General features: G+C 41.0%; 1 protein-coding gene across 2 annotated transcripts in view; it reads right to left on the reverse strand.

Annotated features, from left to right (window-relative positions):
• Positions 1-17,737, reverse strand: part of RBM20 (RNA binding motif protein 20) — a 368,759-nt gene that overhangs the window by 61,444 nt on the left and 289,578 nt on the right. For both annotated transcript variants that reach the window (XM_073684737.1, XM_073684738.1), the window contains exons 8-11: positions 17,118-17,194; positions 16,422-17,040; positions 10,255-10,353; positions 812-1,376 (exon numbers count right to left, since the gene is read on the reverse strand). In XM_073684737.1, coding sequence (XP_073540838.1) covers positions 812-1,376; positions 10,255-10,353; positions 16,422-17,040; positions 17,118-17,194 — 1,360 coding nt within the window. The remainder of the gene's footprint in view (positions 1-811; positions 1,377-10,254; positions 10,354-16,421; positions 17,041-17,117; positions 17,195-17,737) is intronic.

The following is a 17,737-nucleotide window of genomic DNA, read 5'->3' on the forward strand; positions in this document are numbered from 1 at the left end:
CAGAGTGAAGGCAAAAGGGCCAACAAGTGCTAAGCATCTCTGGGAACTCCTTCAAGATTGTTGGAAGACTATTTCCGGTGACTACCTCTTGAAGCTCATCAAGAGAATGCCAAGAGTGTGCAAAGCAGTCATCAAAGCAAAAGGTGGCTACTTTGAAGAACCTAGAATATAAGACATATTTTCAGTTGTTTCACACTTTTTTGTTAAGTATATAATTCCACATGTGGTAATTCATAGTTTGATGCCTTCAGTGTGAATGTACAATTTTCAAAGTCATGAAAATACAGAAAAATCATTAAATGAGAAGGTGTGTCCAAACTTTTGGTCTTTACAGTATATGGCGCGTGTCAGGAAGGGGTTAAGGGGCAATCACTTTTTCACGCAGGGCTCTGTAGGTTTGGATTTCTTTTTTCCTTAATAAAGAACTTCATTTGAAAACTGCATTTTGTGTTTACTTTTGTTTTGTGATCTGAAACATTTAAGTGTGAAAACATGCAAAAGAAGAAATCAAGAAGGGGCACACAGTTTCACACCACTGTATGTGGTAAAAATTAAATCTCCAAGAAGCGATAATAGCAACTCATGATGTCGCAGATGTGTGATATAGCATAATTCATGTGTACTCTTGTAAGGAACAATTGCAGATATAAAATGAATATAAACATGGATGCTGATTTTAAGGACTCAAAGCTACATCCTCAACCACAGCAAAGAGAGCAGATACATGTATACACAGTTTTACTACTATATATTGCAACAACATGCACATAATAACATTTCACAAATCCAAATTGATCAAAATGTAGGTTACCTGAAATGGAGATTGGCCTTTCTTCTTGGATGGGAACTTCTACCATTGTCACGCTGCTGTCTGCTGGAGAGTCTATTCTCTTATACAGATCTGAACGGCTTTTATCGATATCCTCAGAGGTTCCAGAATCCGAATTGTCACCTATACGTTCTCTTTCGGGATCTTGCTTGTGGAGTCTATTAGGACTTTTATCGTTTTCTTCCACTTTATTGCACTTCTCCTTAGTATTCACATTTACATCGGGCACATTTGCGACTGGATCACCGCAGCTGCTGTCTGGACTTGCACTTTCTCTGAGTGATGTGCAGCTCATGGCTGTGGAGGAGCACTCACTGCTGGTTCTTTGACTAAACCTCAGTTGTAAATTCACAGTATCAATATCAAGTGCACACACCTGAATACTATTCTCACTCTCCTTAGTGACAACAGGAATAATTTCTTCAAGGTCTGTAATGTCTGGTTCTACAATTAGATCTTCTTCGCCAACTTCATCTACTGTCACTAGTTCCTCCATGTTAGTTGGGTACCAGCTTTCGCCTTCCAGTTCACTTCCACTGTCCCAGTCCTGCAATTTCAATAGATGCATACAGAGTTATATAATGTTGCACTTTTATCGATAACGCTGAAATCATGAAGAATATGAATCCACCAAGGAAATAAAGTAACATTACAGGGAATCTGTCACCAAATTTGACATATCTAAACTACTAATATGGGCATAGAGGTTATAAACTATCGTATAGAGTGATACATATATGCCTCATATCAAATGCCTTTTTGTTAATAAATCATCTTTCATCACTTTAAGTAAATGACCTCTTCCAGGCTATGGAGAGGATGCTCACCGGAAGATAACTCTGCCTCAAGAGCTAATTTTACATGAAGGGGGAGCTACCAGTGTGAGACATGTAGTAACTAACACAGAACAGGAGAACTGAACTTTGTTTTCCTGCAAACACATTTTTTGCAGCTTTCTCAGCTCTGTTGTATTGCAACAATATTGCAGCCCTGTCTGTCATAGCCTGGAAGATGTAATTTACATGAAGTGATAAAAGATGATTTATCAATAACAAGGCATCTGATGACATAAAGGTAGGACTCTCCTCAGCAGTCTATAACCTGTGTGCCCATATTAATAGTTTAGGTAGGTCAAGTGTGGTGATAGATTCCCTTTTAGTTACGTAGGAGATAAGTTACCTAGCAGAATTTTGCCTTGAAAAAAATATTACAAATTTTAGTGCACGTCTGTTTTCTACAAAAATTTGCAAATATTTTCATTTTTAAAAGGAATGTCCCTTCTTTTTTTAAATTCATTCTGGCCATATTAAAAGAATGAAATCTGCTGGTACTCTCCTTCCACAGGTATAGCGCTGCATCACCACTACTGCGTCAGTGTTTGTGTACAGGCGGGAGTGGTCTGTACACAGTCATGGAAACAGTGGTGATTTTATTATTTTTAGCACAGCTAGGATAAATTAATAAAAAAACAGCTGAATTCAGATTAAAAGCCATTTACACTACAAGGTTATAATTTTGCAGTTTAAACAGGCTGACGATCACCCGTTGAATGAGCAAAATGCCCATTCGTCAGGTGACATGCTCTTTTGTGCTGTGCAAAAGATCGTCGTTCTCCCCAGCGCCTCCACCTTTGTAAGAAGGACTTAGATTGCGGAGAATAATGGCAGCCTATGCACTCAGAAAGGTCTATTACTGATCGTTCAGTGCGCCGCTAACGCTGGGTCAGCCTACACAGGCTATTATACGACCGCCAATCGTCAAATAAGCAGCTGATTGGCGGTAGTAAAGTGCACTAGGTAGGCACATGAAAACGGACCCTTAGTTTGAGGGGCACGGCCACAAAATTAATGTCATTTACACCAGAAAGCTCACAACATGCATAGATTAATGTTTTTACGAAGGGAAAAGCAAAGATGCAACAAACTTATTAAAAGGCCTATGACTCCTAATAAATTCACCAAATTTTTCTCCGGACTTAAAACAACATAGGAAAGGCAAAGTCTAAGCAAACTCCACAATAGTTTTTAGTCATATATATTTAGATTTGAGGTACACTAAAATTGTGGATATCGTTTTTTAGCTCCTAACTTATTTGCATCTTCTGGAATACTCAGCAACATCAGATATCCTAATGCCAAGTAACTCAAAGATTTCAAAATACATTTATGAAGTCAGGAATCCATCCATACTGGATACTCTAAGGGTATGTGCACACGATCCAGACAGGCAGCATTGTAGACGCAGCATATTTTATGCTGCGTCCAAAGCGCTGCGTTATATGAATGCAGGTGAATCCGCATGTGTTCATTGAACCATGCAGATTCACCGCATTCAATACATTGTAGTGATATAATTTCTCTTGCGAAGACTAGCAACTCCGCAAGAGAAATTGACATGCTGTGGTCTGGAAATACGCGCCGCGGGTGAGCCGCAGGTGCACGGAAACGCATAGTGGGCATGGGATTTCTACAAATCCATCCACTATTCTGTAACGTCTGGACGCTGCGGGTTTGACGCTGCATAAACACACAGCATCAAACCCGCAGCGGCTGCGGATGGTGTGCACATACCCTAAGGAGTAGAGTTTGTGCCGTTACTACCGGAGAAAATCAATCCGTTTTTATTTTTAATCCCAGACACATTTTAGAAAAAGGAGCACTAGAACAGGAAATATAGGTACTGTATGTGGATAAAAAGTTAAATTGGTAAAATTGAACATTAATGGACTGTCGTATCTACACCACTAAACAGTTCTACAGAAAAATAGTCAATGTACTGCAAAATGTCGACAGTTATTAATATGTGCAACTCTATACAGTACAAAAAGGTTACTGGTTATGGGTGACTATTTCATATATCTTGATATGTAAGAAACCCCAACTGTTACTGCAATAAATTTATTGTGAAGTCTTGCTGTGTAATAATCCAGTTTTCAGTGCCCTAAAGGAAAGTTAGTAGTGCTATAAAATAGCTACTGTCCGTGCTTACAGGACTGGCTTGTCTGCCCACACAGATATTGATAGCATTAGCTCATGAATAGAAAGAGATAGATCTGGAGGATTTCCCAGAACATTTTTCTAACACAAATATCCATTAACCACAATGTATCATGTACCATTTGCTACCTGAAGAAATCGAAATTGGTGGCTAAGTCCCACTTCAGTGTCCATGACAGAAAAAGTACAGAAGAGGGACATATATAGTTATAATTAGTTTATACCGTGTTACGTCTGTGCACCATCTGATATATATCTTTGACACATGTGCCTTTGAGTTACTATTGCCAAGGGAAGTCATGCAAAGTAATTTATACATGGAGCAAACACGTAAAAAAAATCTTTGTAAAGCAAAGCTACAAGGCAAGGTCATTGCAGGGCAATTTCCTTACACAACAGCTATGCAATCCAGTGTCAACTATATATCAAATTCGACTTCTCCAGATGAAATAACATAGGCCAGGGACACAAGTCAACGGATCATTTTCATCAATGGGTACAGTTCTTTTTTTAGGCTCTAAATGCTTAAGTTCATGCAATACCATCTCTTAATGACTGGTGGGTTAACACGGCAAATTGTTGATTTATTATTAGATTAAAGGGCACGTTAGTGGCTCTGCTAAAGGCTTGTGGGATTAAATTAAAGGATCACAGAAGCACGGCATTAATTTTTATCTCCTATCTGTTGTTATACATAAAAGAGCAGCCATAAAAAGGACACTCGGGTTAAAAAAAAACATATATTTATTTATTTATTTATTTTTAACCCGAGTGTCCTTTTTATGGCTGCTTTCTTATGTATAACAACAGATAGGAGATAAAAATGAATGCCGTGCTTCTGTGATCTTTTAATTTAATCCCACAAGCCTTTATATATACAGTACAGACCAAAAGTTTGGACACACCTTCTCATTTAAAGATTTTTCTGTATTTTCATGACTATGAAAAATGTACATTCACACTGAAAGCATCAAAACTATGAATTACCACATGTGGAATTATATACTTAACAAAAAAGTGTGAAACAACTGAAATTATATCTTATATTCTAGGTTCTTCAAAGTAGCCACCTTTTGCTTTGATGACTGCTTTGCACACTCTTGGCATTCTCTTGATGAGCTTCAAGAGGTAGTCACCGGAAATGGTCTTCCAACAATCTTGAAGGAGTTCCCAGAGATGCTTAGCACTTGTTGGCCCTTTTGCTTTCACTCTGCGATCCAGCTCACCCCAAACCATCTCGATTGGGTTCAGCTCTGGTGACTGTGGAGGCCAGGTCATCTGGCGTAGCACACCATCACTCTCCTTCTTGGTCAAATAGCCCTTACACAGCCTGGAGGTGTGTTTGGGGTCATTGTCCTGTTGAAAAATAAATGATGGTCCAACTAAACGCAAACCGGATGGAATAGCATGCCGCTGCAAGATGCTGTGGTAACCATTCTGGTTCAGTATGCCTTCAATTTTGAATAAATCCCCAACAGTGTCACCAGCAAAGCACCCCCACACCATCACACCTCCTCCTCCATGCTTCACGGTGGGAACCAGGCATGTAGAGTCCATCCGTTCACCTTTTCTGCGTCACACAAAGACACGGTGGTTGGGAGCAAAGATCTCAAATTTGGACTCCTCAGACCAAAGCACAGATTTCCACTGGTCTAATGTCCATTCCTTGTGTTCTTTAGCCCAAACAAGTCTCTTCTGCTTGTTGCCTGTCCTTAGCAGTGGTTTCCTAGCAGCTATTTTACCATGAAGGCCTGCTGCACAAAGTCTCCTCTTAACAGTTGTTGTGTCTGCTGCTAGAACTCTGTGTGGCATTGACCTGGTCTCTAATCTGAGCTGCTGTTAACCTGAGATTTCTGAGGCTGGTGACTCGGATAAACTTATCCTCAGAAGCAGAGGTGACTCTTGGTCTTCCTTTCCTGGGGCGGTCCTCATGTGAGCTAATTTCTTTGTAGCGCTTGATGGTTTTTGCAACTGCACTTGGGGACACTTTCAAAGTTTTCCCAATTTTTCGGACTGACTGACCTTCATTTCTTAAAGTAATGATGGCCACTCGTTTTTCTTTACTTAGAATTTGTATTATGGAAAGAAAAAAGCAGCTAACAGTCTATTCAGTAGGACTATCAGCTGTGTATCCACCAGACTTCTGCACAACACAACTGATGGTCCCAACCCCATTTATAAGGCAAGAAATCCCACTTATTAAACCTGACAGGGCACACCTGTGAAGTGAAAACCATTTCCGGTGACTACCTCTTGAAGCTCATCAAGAGAATGCCAAGAGTGTGCAAAGCAGTCATCAAAGCAAAAGGTGGCTACTTTGAAGAACCTAGAATATAAGACATATTTTCAGTTGTTTCACACTTTTTTGTTAAGTATATAATTCCACATGTGTTAATTCATAGTTTTGATGCCTTCAGTGTGAATGTACAATTTTCATAGTCATGAAAATACAGAAAAATCTTTAAATGAGAAGGTGTGTCCAAACTTTTGGTCTGTACTGTATATATATAAAACACATGACACCAGGAATACTTGACATGATGTCATTATCTTCTTCCTTTATTTTTCTTCATTTGATAACTCAATTCAAGCAAATGATTTAAAATAACTGAGGATGACCTCCATAATGGAAATTACCTTATTTTTCAGACTATAAGACGCACTTTTTTCCTCCAAAATTTTGGAGGAAAATGGGGGGTGCGTCTTATAGTCCGAATGTTGGGGGGGGGATGTATATATATGTGGGGTGTGGGGGGAGCGGTAGCGGTGGAGGAGCGGGGCACAGGAGGCAGCAGCCGCCCGCTGCAGCCTACACTGTCCCCGCTGCTAAAGAAGATGAATATTGACTGCTCCCCACGCCCATGGGGCGTGGAGAGCACTGAATATTCATGCGCCTTGATAGCAGCACACAGTGTAGCCGCGCTGGGGCTCCTGCTGCTGCCGAAATCACCTGTGCCCGCTGTTAAAGGGCATGAATATTCAACCTCTCTCCACACCCATGGGCGTGGGGAGGGGGTGAATATTCATGCCCTTTAATAAGCAGGCAAACACGATAGCCGGCAGCAGGAACCGCAGCGCGGCTACACTGTGTGCTGGCTATGAAGGAGAGTGAAGTCACTGCTCCCCGCGCAAACAGTCCCAGCGTGGGGAGCAGTGACTTCCGGCAGCTGATCTCTCCTTGTGAGCCACGCATGGCAGTGACTCCATGCGCGACTCACATGGAGAGATCAGTGTGGGCAGACAGGACGCAGCGCTGGAGGAGAGAGAAGAAAGGTGAGTAGCAGTGTTTATTTTTTTTTATGTGCAGCGTGATGGGGATTAGGGAGACCATGCATACTAGGATAAGGAGGGGGCCATACATACCAGGGTAAGGAAGAGGGGACCATACGTACCAGGGTAACGCTGAGGAGGGCATACATAACAGGATAAAGATGAGAGGGCCATACATACCAGGATAAGGATGAGGGGTGCCATGCATACCAGGATTTGGATTAGGGGTGCCACGCATACCAGGATATTGATTAGGGGTGCCATGCATACCAGGATAGGGATGAGGGGTGCCATGCATACCAGGACGGGGATGAGGGGTGCCATGCATACCAGGTCAGGGATGAGAGGGCCATGCATACCAGGACAGGGATGAGGGGTGCCATGCATATCAGGATAGAGATGAGGGGTGCCATGCATACCAGGATGGGGATTGCTGTGCCATGCATACCAGGATAGGGATTAGGGGTGCCATGCATACCAGGATAGGGATGAGGGGTGCCATGCATACCAGGATAGGGATGAGGGGTGCCATGCATACCAGGACAGGGATGAGGGGTGCCATGCATACCAGGATAGGTATGAGGTGTGCCATGCATACCAGGATAGGGATGAGGGGTGCCATGTATACCAGGATGGAGGGATGCCAGGCATACCAGGATGGGGATGGGGACCACGTATAAAAGGAAGGGGGGGCATATATACTAGGATAGGGGATATTGTCAGAATTGGGGGATATTACCCCTATACCAGTGTCAGCAGAAGACCCCCTTCCACTTAAAAGTGCATCATGAACACATTTTTTGCTTACATTTTTTTTTTTATTATTTTCCTCCTCTAAAACCTAGGTGCGTCTTATAGTCCGAAAAACACGGTAAGCTTTTTTTCTAATGGCTGGGCTGCAGCTTTCGTTTGGCCTCATTCAGACGTGGATATTGCACATACGTGATCTATCCATGAGTTTCACAGATGAAACACGTACCAATTATAATTTATGTTGCTATTCACATGTCTGTGTTTTTCACACAACTTACGGAGACATGTCTGTTTTTTCTGGCAGCATAGATGAAATGTACCATTACAAGTCTATGGGTCCGTGAAAATCGCTGGACAGCACATGGATTGAATCAGAGTACAGTGTCTGATTAAGATTTCAATGAAAAGGAGAAGCTTTGTAATTTATTATTTATTTATCCTTATGTGAAAAACACAGATGACACTTGGATCCAAAACACTGATGACACACGTACCATTTTGTTTGCATACGTGAAAAGAACTCACATTTATAGGAGGCCTTACGAAAAGCTCCCCATGATCTGTATGCAACAAGAGACCAGGCAAGACCCCCCCACCATTTAGAAAATGCTGTCTGAACCTGGTGTGTGCCAATAAATTAAGAAGTTTGGGACCCGTTTTTCCTACAGATTTTTCTGTAAAACTATTACAACAGCTTGAAGAAAGTTTGAGGCTGCGAGCCCACTATGTGTTTTTCAAGCGTTTAGCCGCAGAATTTCGAAAACGCTTAAAAAATGCTGGGTAATACGTGCCCCATGGTCCCCAATGATAATCCGCATGTGCTGTGCACATGCTGCGGAAATTTCCGCTGCGGATTATCATTGCGGAAAAATCCGTAGCATGTCCATTAATTTTGCGGACACGCAGCGTAATTGCCGCCATTGACTTGCATTGAATTGCTTAATATCCGCATGACTACATGTGCACATGCGGATATTAAGCGATTCAATGTGCGGATGGTACCCGGGTCTGGAGAAGAGGAGACTCATCCAGACCCGGGTACCATAGAACCTGTTAAAAGAAGAATTTAAAATAAAAAATAAACATATACTCCCGTTCTGATGTCCCCCGGTCTCATGTATGATGCGTCCTGGCTCCCTGACGGCTCGCGGTGGTGTGAAAGGACCTTCCATGATGTCATTTAGTCATGTGACAGGTTACGCGACTGCTGACGTCGGCGGTCGCATGACCTGTCACATGACTAAATCACGTCATGAAAGGTCCTTTCACACCACCGCAAGCCGTACAAGAGACCGGACGCAGCGGAGAAAAGACCGGGGGCCATCAGAAGGTGAGTTTAATGTTTTTTTTTAAATTTTTACCATTTTTAATCTTTTTTTCAACTATTAACTTGGTCACACTATATAAATCCATGCCGGTTGCATGGATTTATATAGTGTGACCAAGTTGTCAAGTACTTTCCAAGTAATGATAAAATAGTTTGGAAAAGCACTTGACAACCCGCATGCAGAAATGCATGCAAAAACGCTTGACTAACCCTTCTACCTGGCAGGAAAAACACATGTACAATCTACATGTACAATCCGCATGCGTTTTTTCTGCCAGGGAGATGCAGAAACGCTCAGGAAAAAATCTGGAGCATTTCTGCATCGTGGGCACATAGCCTTATTCAAGATCTGATCAGGACGTCTTGTTATGAGCTTTGTTTTGCTTTGGCTGTAGTTTGCATTGCGAGAATTTCCCATCGCATATATCAGATGGATGACACTGTGTAGGCATTCAGTGACATCTGTCGTCCATATGCTTCCATGTTAAGAAAAATGTATACCACAAGATATATTTAATATATTTATTTTTTGCTAGATGCCTACATTTGAAAAAGAACAACAGAAGAAAGTATATCAGCCCTACAGAGACCAAATGGACAGTTGTTCAGACTCTAGTGGGTGGATTGGGGCCTCTGAATTTGCTTAAAGGGGTGGGCCACCTTTGGGGGCAACTTTTTGTTTACTTAAATACATGTATTTTGGGCTAACTATCATTTTTGTAATTGAGTTTCATTACAAATTTTGCATAGTTTTGCTTTCACGAGCTCTTTTATTCCCTAGAATGTAAAAGTGAAAATTTATAATGAAACCCAATAGCAAAAAAAATATTTTTAAATCATAATTTATGCATTTAAGTAAAATAAAATCTTCTCAAATGTTCCCAACACCTCTAACTGATGCATATGACAAACAGAAACTGCAGTGTGAAAGCAGCTTTATAGGGGTTGTCATTTGGCTTCTCCAGTTTAGGAGTATAGGAAGACTTGAATAGACTTGAAGCTATTTGCGCCTAGCTGATTATAAACATAAAAAAATTAAAGATAGATAGATATATAGATAGATTTTGAATTGCACTTACTTTATTTTTGGTTGTTGGAATGATATCTGGCTCTTCCAAACCTTCTTGAGACTTGTCCAGTGTATTATTATGGTTCACACCTTTTTCTTTTACATCAGTCTGATAAATCATACAAAAGAATGGGAACATGACTGAATTATGTCTGGGAGACTTTGGATGTGTATCTGATATGATGTTAGCTGTGTACTCAAGGTTCACAATGTATGATATGGAGCAGATTGTATTCTACATTTGTTAAGGGAGGGCAATAACCCTTCACGGTTGACCAAGTGAGTGTCAAATTATTATGTTGATTGCAATCCACAGAAGACCAAACGGAAACAATGTTCTGTATTGGGAGGACTCAAAGAATCTCTGATCCCGTTTATTTTGCTTAGCATTTTATATTGTTTTGAGTATATCAAATAGCCAATTAACTCTACAGCCGTACTACAATACTATAGGCTAACTGATGTTAGTACAATTATTACGGAAAACACATATATGGTCATATTATCATTGTTAGTTTGAAGCACTATGGAAATTTTACAAGGTCGAACCTGGCCTAAACAAGTTAGATAACAGAGTGTCTGACAAAATGTTCTCTTGAGAAAAAGTTAGTGTGAGAGAAGTTCTATGGGAAGAGAAAGAAAAAATGTATGTTATGCAAGGAGTGATAATAACATGATTTTAAAGTGAGCAGACAAAATGGAGTTGCTCTAGCATGAGTATCAATATGTCCTCTACACATTAAGGCTACTGTTCAAAATAGGCAAACTGAATGTAAAAGAAAAAAGATGGATCTAGTACATTTTGACTGGGGCTACAGGATGACTTTGGCCACAACACATGTCGCACTGCCAAAGGTCGCTGTATGCCGCTGCTACATCACAGCATAATGCAGGTGAATGGGGTCACACTACGACCCACAGGGTACCGCAACAAGAAAGTCTCAAAAAGTCAGAACTAGTTTTTTGCGACTTGCTCATCGCAGTGTGACCTTGTGGCCGCAATGTGACACCATTTACCTGTGTTACACTGTGATGTAGAGCTAGCATTGATCGCTCAACCTGTGTAGTGACTAACGTCTCCATGAAGCTCCAGCCTTCTTTGGGAGATGTTGAAAATATAAACCATATTAGCAGAATATTCTTTCGTGTATAGAAAATAGATATGTGATGTGGGAAAAATTGGATTCAGTTGAATGGGTTTTGAAAGATGTACATAATATATAATGTTCATATCAACAAAAGTGAATGATAGTAATATGTTTTGGGGAGGGAGAAAGTCAGATAAGCCCCTAAGTACCCCCATGTGTGTTCACATTATTCTTCTCCTATCTAAGATAGTGCTTTTACACAACTAGATTACAACAAGAATACCTGGTATGTTTGATGTAATTTCACATCTTAATTTTGTGGGCAACTGGCTGAATCTTTAAAACATGAAAAAATGTCTTCACTTCTCATTTCTCCAACTGAGAAATAGAAGAGGTGGTTGACATTTCTAGTATTCCTTGTGGTATCATACAGCAAACCTCAAAGAGTTCTCTACCTGTCTGTGTATCTCTTATGTACTGGAGATTGCATTATAGCAATGAAAATCCAAACTTCCTTTTTATTTCCCTTTGTTCCCATTTAGATTAATTTTTGGAAAATGCATCACATTTTTTATTTGTTGTTCTACATTTAAAACGTTCTGTTGGTTACTAAAATAATTATTACTAGTGTTTGGCTGTCGCTTGTAGCTCCCTCTTTCCTCATTTTGGAAAATGGAGGTTAAAGGTGTGGTTCAAAACTAACTCTGATTTAATCCTAAATGTCTGTCTATTTAATGTATTAATCTAATTGCTTTTCTAATATACTCGAATTAAAAATTCCCTACCATTCCCTCGCTGATCTATCTAACTGCTTTATTTTTTTTTTACCAACTTCCTGATTTGTTTAAGAATACCCAATGCATGCTGGGATACTCAAACGAGATGTCATGGGGTTAGGGACTGTAGCTGTGGTCACTACTGTGGCCTCTGCCCCCACCATGAATTGTCGTCAGTGACATCTATTTCAGGGGCTGGGCATGTCCCTGCTCTACTGAGCATGCATAGGTTGTCAATGCTGCCGTATGTTCAGTAGGATCTTGCCACTTTGCAATATTTCTTTAATGCACAGTGACAGTGCGCTCCCTCGCCGGCTCTGATGAGAAGGAAATAACCCAGCGAGCAGGAAAAGCAGAGACCAACCCCGCCCCTGAAACTGATGTCACTTTTGTGGGCGAGGGTGGTCTCTTCTCTGCCTGCTTGCCAGGTTGTCTCCTTACAGTGGGCACTGACAGTGCGTTCTCTTCCTGGCTCGTCACTTCTCAGCTCACTGATTTGTATATTGTATATAGTAGTTAGCTACTCCCATCCCTCTCAGCTCCTGACAAGCTGCTGTCATAAATTTTACAAAATCACCAGCCTCCATCATCAGCTGCTCTTAAAGCAGGTATCATAATCACGGCTCTCACTGTCTGGAGCCCTGCACTTGTTCAAATGCCCTGTTATCTCCATGGGTAAATATAATGAAAGCACTGCAGACTCAGAACAAACCACTGATGTTGAATGTGTTACTGCAGAACTTCTGCTGAGCTTTACAGTCCTACTAATACTATAGTTTTACTTTCACCAGAACTGTCTCTCAAGGACGAAAGCTCAGCCGCCAGAAACTAGGAACTGAGGAGACTACAGGGTTGTGAGCTGCTCAAGAGACAACTTGAGAATAACCCTACAAGGCTACGTTCCCACGATGAGTTTTTGGTTCAGTTTTGCAGAACATCAAAAATTACCAGAAGCTTATCGTGGGAACATAGCCTAATGATCAAGCCCCTGTTTTCAATTCTGATCTGTCACTTTATATGGTAATAACTGTACAAGTGCTTCAACATGTCCCAATGATTTTGAGATTGTTTTTTTTTTCACATTGTAGTTTGTTAATGGTAAATTTAGCTTAATAAAATTTTCAAATATTTATGAAATTGCCAGACATTTGGTAAAAATTTAGAAAAATTTAAACTTTGATTTATTTTTTTATCCCCTGTAGCAGATAGTCATACTAAACAAAATAGTTAAAAAATAACATTTTCCATATGTCTGCTTTGTGGCAACATAATTTTTTCTGTGATCTTTCATTTTAAATTTTTAGATTTGATTTTTGGGGGATGTTAGAAGGGTTAAAAGTGTAGTAGCAAATTTACATTTTTACAAGAAAACGTACAAATCTTATTTTTTTACTGACCTATCTAGGTTTGAAGTGACTTTGAGGGGCTTATTTATTGGAAATACTCCCAAAAAGAATACCGTTTTAAAACTGTACCCTTCAATGTATTCAAGGCTGCTGTCACAAAGTTTGTTAAGTCTTGCGAAGCACATGAATGTGTTAACACAAAGTAAAATAAAAATAAAAAAATACATTTTTTTCTTCTAAAATATTGCTTCAGCCCTATATTTTTCATATTCACAAGGGGTAGTAGGAGAAAATGAACCCCCCAATTTATTATGTAATTTCTGCCAAATGCGGCAATACGCTACATGTGGTTGAAATCTTATGGCACTTGGAAGAGAAGGAGCACCATTTGATTTTTGGTGAGCAATTTTGGCTGCATTAAATTGCAGACGCCATGTCGTATTTCCAGAGCCCCTGAGGTTCCAAAACAGCATAGGCCCCCTCGGTCCCTCACCCACTAAAGTGTCACCATTTTGGAAACTACTATAGCGAGGGACACAGGCATGGGGGGACTTGGAAAGAGGCAGCTTGGGGGAGATATGGAAAGGGGCAGTAAGTGAAAAGACATTATGGAGAGGGGTTGTGCGGGGGAGATGTTACATAGAGGGGTAGGGTGGGGGGATATTTTGGACAGGAGCAGTGTGGGGGGATATTATACAGGTGGGCAGAGTGGGGGATATTTTGAAGAAGGGCAGTGTGTGTGGGGGTGTATTTTATAGAGGGGGCAGTGTGGGGGAACATGTATTGATGGTGTTTCTGGCGCTGAATTTATGTACTGACAGCATTCATGTACTGACAGTGGTTCTGACGCTGCATTCATGTACTGATGCTGCATTTATATATTGATGATGGTTCTCCCACTGCAGTCATGTACTGACGGTGGTTCTGGCACTGCATTCATGTACTGATGGTAATTCTGGTGCTGCATTCATGTGATGATGGTGGTTCTGAACTTGTGCACATGTAGGAATCCATAATGTTTTTCATGGCTATGTTAAAACTTAAAAAGTGTCAAAACCTAAAGTTTTGAGATTAAGGAGAATTTGGCGAGCTTCTGCTAAAAAAACTCAGTTACGATTTTTTTGCAGCAGAAACTCTCCAAATCCTTCTTAAATACTCAAAATTTGGTTCCGGTGATGTATTAATGAAATGATGGTAGTTTTAGTGATACATTTATGTAACTACCCCTTTAAAAAAATTGTGGCCCTTGGGATTGATTCAGTATGGCATTATGGCCCTTGGACCAAAAAATGTTGTGCATCCATGCAATAAAGCAGTAAAGTGACGAGACGCCTCCCGGTCATAAGCCAGACAGAGTCCAAATTGACTCCATCTGCCTTATTATAATAAATGACTCTGTTGGGGATTTTGTTTGATTCATGTTTTTCGGACAGTTTAGATGAAACCCCTCCCCCAAGCGCTTAGGGGTCTTTCACACGTCAATGTTTTGAGTACGTGTGGTGTCCGTTTACACACATACTGGAGCCACTGACACATCCAAATGACTGGGTCTGTGCACATGTCAGTGTGTTTCCATGGACCGTGTGTCCGTGGGCAAAACACGTTGACATGTCCGCCAAACGTCCCGCAGACATGCACATTGTTGACATCCGTATGTCATCGGTATCACACGTACCGACGGCTGAGAATCAGCAGTACAGTTAGCTCTGTTCCCAAGTGCCGGGTGCTGAAGGACACACCTGTCCTAATTGTCCCCCTGCTGTAATCAACCTGACCGCTCACGCAGAGGAGGCGGAGAGAATGACTCACTCCAGTGAGCGCGCCCCTGCTCTTTGCTGAGCTCAGTGAGTGACAGGACACCGCTCGGTGAGCTCAGCACAGAGCAGGGGCGCACTCGTGAGTCATTCTCCCTGGCTCCTCGGTCAGATGGATTACAGCGGGGGACACTTGGGATAGGTGAGTATAAGGATTTTTTTTATTTTATTCTTATTTTTACAGGTTTTGGACACAGTGGGAGCAGACTATTACTCTCAACATTGTCCCCTGCTGGCGCTGATTGCTGCGCTGGCAGGGGACAATGATGAGAGATTCCTTCAGCAGCCAGCGCTTGGTAACAGCGGTAATTGTACCGCTGATTCCCAGGCGCCGGTACGTGTGATACTGATGCGGCAGACAGTTGCCACACGTATCATACACACAGACACGTACATACGGACACGGATATCTCCGGTACTGTTTTTTCCAGTACCGAAAATATCCGGACGTGTACTGATTTTTGGATGTCAGAATGAACAAATAAACTATTTATAATAAAATAAATAAAGTTCAATAACTGATTTTTTTTTTATAATTCAAGTTTTAATTATTTTTTTTTTTATTTAATTTTTTTTTAGAGTTTCTCCAGACAGTATAAGTGATAAGACAGATTTATTCTTTAGGTTAGTACAATTACAGTAATACCAGATTTGTATATCTTTTTTTTTGTTTTACTACTTTTACACACTAAAAACTATTTTTTTCGCCATATTCTGAAAGCTATAACGTTTTATTTTTCCACTAACAGAATGATATAAGGCTTGTTCTTTTTTTTTTTTTTGCGGAACAAGATGACATTTTCAGCCTTTTCATTTTTTTTATTTTTTTTTTTACACACAATTGTTTTTTTTACTCTTTTTACATTTGTCCTAATACAGGACTTGAATTTTTTACATGTTGATTGCTGACTGATTTTATGTACTTGAGTACTTATGTCACCATAACTGGCTGACTCCAAGGCCATAATCTATCCTCAGAGTAGCTATGGTAACCATCTGGACCTGGGATCATGGGGTACCAATGGGTTTAACCAGATGCTCATGTCGCTATTGGCAACAACATCTAGGATGTCAAAATCCATGATTGGTGATTACACCGAACAGGACTGATGCAGGAGGGTGTATAACGCATGCATCGTAGGATCTACCTTACCTGTTCATTGTCTTTGTTTTCTCTTACATCCTTACTGGTTTCCTTTGCTTCTGTATCCACATTCTGCTGTGTGCCACCTTCAGTCTCTTTATTTGGCTTAGACTCAAATGTCTCCTTTTTGACTGCATCTTCAGGGTGACTTTCTTTGTCATCTCGTGGCTTGCTTTCTTCTTTCCTTTTGGTTTTTCCAGATGTATCTGAGGCCTTTGCCTCAGATTTTAGCTTGGACTCCTTCCTATAGTGTTCCCCTCCTCTGCTTTTGTACCTGGATGACGAGTGAGAATTGCCGTATTTGTCCCTGTGTCCTCTGGATGAATCCGTTCGCTCATCGAGCTCTTGCTTGTCAGTCTGCCTGTTGTAATGCCTCCGCTCATGCACCCAGTGGTCTGTCCTGTCCCTTTTGTCTTCCCCACACTCCCTCCATGTGCCTTGCTCTCGCTCGTCCTCCCACCTGCCATATCCTTGTTGATCCCAGGAATCCCTTCCATTTCCCCACTCGGATCTAGATGCTCCTAACGGACTATGGGATGAACTACATGATGTAAAGCTTGGAGTGTGGGACCTCGGGGACAAGGAGCGGCTCACAGGACTGCGCGATCTAGGCCTTTCATTTCGATATCTGCAAGTTAAAACAAATATGTCACAAGAGGCACAGAAAACTGAACTGCCCTGTGTTATAATACAGTCATAGCTTGCCTGTCTGTTTCGCGTAAGTCTCTTTCCCTCTGTGAATGTATATCATGGATAATGGCATCAACAGTCTTACCGGGCTTCTACAAAGAAAATGAATATCCTAATTAATATATGAAATAACGGGTAATGATAATTATCTACATACTGAATCTGAGGTCATGGACTCATGGAACAGTTATTATATGATAGCCCCTACCCATATGCACCATTAGGACATTGTGATTACAAAGTGCAGATAAAAGGAGCAGTTCATCTACGGGACAACCGGGCACATCTGTGCCTTACCGATGAGTAAGTTGTGAAGGGATTGACAGAGCGGAGCAGCGGGGGTTAGCAAAGGGAGGGGTCCCCGATACCAGGACAGCTCCTCTTCCCGGTGTTGAAACATACTAGACTTTCATAGCCTATAGGAAAATATTGCTGTAGGAGTAAAGTTTAATGATTGCAGGTGAGGTGCAGTAAAAAACACATCTGAAATATTCATGCTGTTTTGCCAAAGCTTTCAATGTGATTACTGTTTTTGCATGTTAAACATTTCAAACAAATGTAAAAACCATCACTGCTTAAAAAAAATCAAAACAGCATATAGTCTTTAGATGCATTATATGTGTGGTTTTGACCAC

The sequence above is a fragment of the Phyllobates terribilis genome, unplaced genomic scaffold (assembly GCF_046119375.1).
Source record: "Phyllobates terribilis strain yellow unplaced genomic scaffold, ASM4611937v1 Scaffold_5__5_contigs__length_657084704, whole genome shotgun sequence".
Lineage (NCBI taxonomy): Eukaryota > Metazoa > Chordata > Amphibia > Anura > Dendrobatidae > Phyllobates > Phyllobates terribilis.